Source organism: Salvelinus namaycush, chromosome 34 (assembly GCF_016432855.1).
Source record: "Salvelinus namaycush isolate Seneca chromosome 34, SaNama_1.0, whole genome shotgun sequence".
Classification (NCBI taxonomy): Eukaryota; Metazoa; Chordata; class Actinopteri; order Salmoniformes; family Salmonidae; genus Salvelinus; species Salvelinus namaycush.
The window spans coordinates 26,951,376-26,957,557 of record NC_052340.1 but is presented as its reverse complement, the minus strand read 5'-3'; the positions used below and the strand labels follow the sequence as shown (position 1 = coordinate 26,957,557).

The window sequence follows — 6,182 nt, the reverse complement described above, 5'->3', positions numbered from 1 at the left end:
GCTCTGGACTGGGACTCGTCGCCTGAAGCTCTAGACTGGGGACCGTCGCCTGAAGCTCTAGACTGGGGACCGTCGCCGGAAGCTCTGGACTCGCACTCGTCGCCTGAAGCTCTAGACTGGGGACCGTCGCCTGAAGCTCTGGACTGGGGACCGTCGACGGAAGCTCTGGACTGGGACTCGTCGCCTGAAGCTCTAGACTGGGGACCGTCTAGACCGTCGCCTGAAGCTCTGGACTGGGGACCGTCGCCTGAAGCTCTGGACTGGGGACCGTCGCCTGAAGCTCTGGACTGGGGACCGTTGCCTGAAGCTCTGGACTGGGGAGGCGCACTGGAGGCCTGATGCGTGGGGCCGGCACAGGTGACACCGGACTGGTAACACGCACTTCAGGGCAAGTGCGGGGAGCAGGCACATGACGTACCTAATTGGGAAGGCGCACTTGAGGGAGAGTGCGACGAGCAGGCACAGGACGTACCGGACTGGGGACACGCACTTCAGGGAGAGTGCGAGGAGGAGGCACAGGATGTACTGGGCTGTGGAGGCGCACTGGAGACCTGGTGCGTAGAACCGGCACAACTTGTACCGCAACACCATACCAGGCCAACATAGAAAATATTAACCTAGATAGGAACACCTTCCCTAGTCACACGCTGACCTAACCAAAAGAGAGAATAACAAGGCTCTCTATGGTCAGGGCGTGACAACCCCACATAGAAATAATAAACTAGACTAACCCCTCAGTCACGCCCTGACCTACTCTACCATAGAAAATAAGGACTCTCTATGGTCAGGACGTGACAATACTACTATCGATGCAGCTGTCTACAAAGATGGTAAGCTACTATTATATCACAACAACAAAGACCAACAAAGGCCAGCTCAATTTGAACATTATTTTGTTAAACTCCTTTTAATTGTTACATTTTTGTTTATCCTAGACTTCATCTACTTCTTCGTTGGACCACAAGTTTATAAGTACGATTATACCCAGAAACAAGTTGTTGGAACTGAGAAAGCAAATACCTAGCTCGGATGCTGAAGGATTTTGATATGAAGTGACCAAAAACATTTAATGGGAAATGAAATGTTCATGTCCAAAATGCAATAAAGGCTATGGAAAGCTGTATAAAACTGTTTGCATAATTCTAACATGTTGAGTTCAGTCCAATGTATTGGGTTGCCTGTAAGGAAAACATTTTGGAAATATTTGAAGGTTCATGAATCAATACCGTGAGAAAGGAATGTGTTACATAATACCAACATGCTCCCAGCACATCAGGCAGAAATTAGTAGGTGAGTTTCTATGGCTAATTTCATAAACATTTCCTAAATCACATATTTCAGTTCAGACATCTACAAGTACGGTTGAGATTGTAATGAAGATATCAAACCAGACCGAGAGTATCTATGTTATTGGAGCTGTGTGCCAATTGACACATTACGACTAAGGGAGGACAACACTGCCTATTTGACACGTGCAATTCAACAGGTCAGCCAAATAATTCCAGTAAAGTTAGTCCAAATAACTCTAGTCTAATCCAATTGTTGTTTAAAAATCATGGCCAAAATAAGGCCATATGTCATTTGGACATTTTGGAAATATTAGAAAGACGATTGACGTGCAAAAGTCTAGCCTGCGTGCAGGAAACAATATACTTGGTTACCCAAAGGAACAAGCCCAGTGTTGACAGGTAGGGCTATAGGACATCCCTTTATCCTGTTTCACAGTCTTAAGACCTGGATTGAGGTAAACAAGATATAGTTCAGGGTTTCCATAGAGTAATTATTCTTACCACACACCTCATGGTAATAGCTGCAGGTAGAACTGCTGCAACTGCAGGATTGAGGGCTTGGAAACCATGTGATTCACCACAGACCTTAAGCATGCTCTTATCTATAAAGCCATGGGTTGTAAAGAGCTTGTTCATTTAAAGATGGAGTGGCTCTGGCCCTGGATCCAAGTGCTGTGCTTTCTAGTGCTCACAGACCTCTTGTGGACTTTACCCATCTCTAAGGAACAATGGCCAAGCCTTGAGGACATGGAACTGGCTGAGGTTTGTGTCTTCATCCACTCTTTAGAAAATCTTCTGAAAAATCCTATCTCTAGAAAAAAAAAAACTGTATTGGAATACATTGATTGTGTTTTGACTATTTGCCCAGGTATTGCAATTCTATTTATTGTCTGTTTTTCAATGGTAAATGTTGAGTACATTTATTAGGTGCACTTTAGAACAACTTAAAGTTAAGACTACTTTAGGTGAAGCAAAATCTGTCATCTTCTGGACAACTTAAAGTTGTGCCTACTTTAGGACAAATAAGACTTATTTGTCCTTATAAGAGAAGTGACCTGCTATCAGTGGAAGTTTGGTTAGTAACCAGCTGTATGATAGGGTTACCTGAGGAGGTTCTACCACATGAGCCCCAGCAGTGGCCCCCGGCCCCGTAATAGGAGGGCCACAGCCACCTCAGCCCTGGGGGAAAAGATCAGGGAGATGCAGGGTTTCTTTAGTCTGAAGCAGACTGGCAGACTGGATCTACAGACACTCTCTGTGATGAGGAAGCATAGGTGTGGAGTGCCTGACGTGGAAAACTACAGCTTTTACCCTGACCAGATCAAGTGGAAGAATCACACCATCACATACAGGTGCATATTATTATCTGTTATCTGTTATCTGTCTAGTATCGGTTGTCGGTCACAATGTCTTCTTTTTGCTGACAAATGTCTTCCATCTGTGTTATCCATCTTGTTGTACCATTTTTTTATCCCCTGCCACACAGGATGCCTTTTGCCTCTAGCCAGGCCGTCATTGTAAATAACAATTTGTTCTAGAAAAAAGAAATGTGTAGGTGCCACGCGCACCAGTTTGAGTGTTTCAAGAACTGCAACGCTTCTGGATTATGCTCAACAGTTTCCCATGTGTATCAAGAATAGTCCACCACCCAAAGGACATCCAGCCAACTTGACACAACTGTGGGAAAATTTGGAGTCAACATGGGCCAGCATCCCTGTGAAACGCTTTCGACACCTTGTAGAGTCCACACCTCAATGATTTGAGGCTGTTCTGAGGGAAAAATGGGGTATAACTCAATATTAGGAAGGTATTCCTGTTTTGTACACTGTGTATAAAAGGAATGACATAATCCCCAAAATTAACCATGTTTTCATCATAACATCACAGTTTTGTTTCATCACTGAATTGTATAGTGGTTCAAGCGTTGGGCCAGTACCCAAAAGGTTGCTGGATCGAATCCCCGAGCTGGCAAGGTAAAAATCTGTCGTTCTGCCCCTGAGCAAGGCAGTTAACCCACTGTTCCCCAGGCGCCGAAGACGTCGATGTCGATTATGGCTGCCCCCGCATCTCTATGATTTAGAGGGGTTAAATGTGGAAGACACATTTTAGTTGAATGCATTCAGTTGTTCAACTGACTAGGTACCCCCCTTTCCCTTTTAAAACCAGACATCTGCCAATAGATTACCAGCTCACTGGATCTAACTAGCCCTGTTTTTTAATGCTTTCTTTCAGGCTGCTTCATGTTTTTCTGTGTTGTCTGTGTGCCAATGACCTGCAGGATTGATCAGTACACCCCTGACCTTACACAGGAGGAGGTGGATACCTCATTCCGTTTGGCCCTGAAGATCTGGAGTGACGCGGCCCCACTGAAGTTCATCAAGGTCAACCACGACAAGGCAGACATCATCCTCTCTTTCGCAAAAAAAAGTATTCTGACCCTGAATCATTCTCCGTTCAGTTCTGCGTATTTTCTAATAGAGGTGGTAGAGAATGTATGTGGCTGCATGTGAGGTTTTAACTCTGCTATAATTATATACTTACTGGAGCCAGTTTCCAGGTACATGACTGATAATCCATCTCTCTCCATCCATCCATCACAGCTCACGGAGACTTCTTTCCCTTTGACGGCCCCAAGGGTGTTCTGGCCCACGCCTTTGCGCCAGGGGAGGACATGGGGGGAGATGTGCACTTTGACGAGGACGAAATCTGGACGATGGGGCATTCCAAGCTAGGTAGGGCCACTGTTACAAGCATAACATGATCTGAATTTATTTTATAAAACACAAAGAATTAGGATTCAAAATATGGTTGTAGACAAACATTTTCTCATGGGCTGTTTTAGGTTACAACCTGTTCACTGTTGCGGCCCATGAGTTAGGCCACTCCCTGGGCCTCTCCCATTCCAAAGACCCCTCATCTCTCATGTACCCCAACTACAATTATTACAATGTAGCACAGTACACACTGCCACGAGATGACGCACTGGGAATCCAGACGCTGTATGGTAAGTAGAAATCCGCAATAACATAATTATCACACGGTACATTTTTGGGTGGATTTCCATCTAAACATTGGAGACTTTGCTTTTATTTCCAAGGCAAGCCAGTCAGAAAACAGGATCCACCAAACCTTCCTAAGAAGTGTGATCCCAACTTCTCTGTTGATGCAGTGGCAGTGTTCGGGAAGGAAATTGTGTTCTTTAAAAACAGGTAAAGGAGTTTTGAATTATGCAATATAATTTTTACAGTATAGGTTCTTATTTGCCCCAACACAGTGGTTTGTTTCCCTCCAGGTACATGTGGTTGAGGACAACATGGACGACATACTGGAACCGTCTGAGCGAGGGCCCCAGCAGCACATACCTCCCCAGCATCTACTCTACTGTGGACGCGGCCTATGACATCCCTGCCAAAGGCGTGGCATATGTCTTCACTGGTAATGTGCAGTCTGATCGTCTCAAAGGCCTCACTTAGGCTTTGCAGCATGACAGGGCTAGATTTTAAACAGAACGTTGTTTCAAAGAACCACTGGACCTAAATTATAGCCATGCGTCAAAATTGTCGCACTGTATGCAAGAAACTCACAAAGCTCATTGGCATCTGGCAGTTCTTGTTGTATGTTTTCATAGGGTTCCAAAAGCAGTGAAAGTGCTCTGTGTTTCAGGTCCTAAGTACTGGGTGGTTCGACAGCTTAAGATGAAAAGCCACTTTGGCTCCATATATGACTATGGATTCCCAGCCAGAGTAAGGAACATTGACGCTGCTGTTCATATCAGTGAATATGGAAAAACCTTCTTCTTCATAGGACACGATTACTACAGGTAAACAGCCTCAAACAAAATGTTTTTTTGGTAAATGACAAACATAAAGTGAACGGTTATTACAGTATAATACAATATACTGTTGCAGAAAATATACTGTTCCCAAGTCCACTGTTTAGGTAAGAGCAGTATGTTTTCACTGTAGCAATGTTTTGATGAATAGGCATTCCAGCTCCTGAGAGGCAAAGCCTGCCATCTAGTGTTTAACAATGAGACATTTGTTGAAAGGAACTGCACATAAGCTATCCGTCATTTATTTATAAGTTCAATGTTTATTTGTTATCTATTGTACAGATACGATGAACACAGACGTAGGATGGATCCAGGATTTCCAAGAAACATCCAAACAGACTGGCCAGGTATTGGGAGGAGGGTTGATGCTGCATTTGAGTTTCAAGGTAGCCTATAAAACACTTCACCATGTCACCTTGCCTTAAATTGCATACATTTTAATATCATGACACGTTTGTGTTATCTTGATTACTATGCCTACTTTAACAAAACATGACCATATTTTCTCATCAACAGGTACTATACATCTCTTCAGTGGAACAAAGGCATACAACTATGACTACAGACAGAACCGGGTGCTGAATCGAATCCTAGCCAATGCATGGCTGGGCTGCTAACATATCTGTCAAAGACACTAGATGTGACCCTACCTACAGACACTCTTATACAGAGCAACTTACATAAGCAATTCGATTTAAGTACATTGCTCAAGGGCACATCGACAGATCTGTTTCACCAATTTGGGTCGGGGCTATGAACCAGCGACCTTTTGGTATCTGGCCTAACGCTCTAACCGCTAGGCTACCTGTCTCTGTTACAAAGCTTGTTACCGACCTAGCCCAACTTTGAAAGAACATCTAACAAGAGTGTACCTGCTCAATCAATTGAACATATCCTGAAGTATACCTTAGGGATATGAGTATGCCAGATTTTATACGTAGCAATCGGTTTATTGTCCCTGCACAAACACGTCTTTTGTAGCTTTGATGCAAATATCAAGAATTGCTGTTCAAAGTAGTTTATTTATTAGATTTTTTAAATCGGATTAATTGAATCTTGTA

At 43.9% G+C, this 6,182-nt stretch overlaps 1 protein-coding gene across 1 annotated transcript; it reads left to right on the top strand.

Annotated features, from left to right (window-relative positions):
- Positions 1 to 1,931: 1,931 nt before the first annotated feature.
- LOC120028467 (matrix metalloproteinase-20-like) lies at positions 1,932 to 5,738 on the top strand. The gene is given in 10 exon segments (XM_038973675.1): positions 1,932 to 2,051; positions 2,388 to 2,641; positions 3,568 to 3,716; positions 3,890 to 4,021; positions 4,132 to 4,341; positions 4,387 to 4,498; positions 4,582 to 4,724; positions 4,953 to 5,109; positions 5,404 to 5,507; positions 5,638 to 5,738. Coding segments are annotated over 10 exon segments (1,482 nt in total).
- The last annotated feature ends 444 nt before the right edge of the window (positions 5,739 to 6,182 follow it).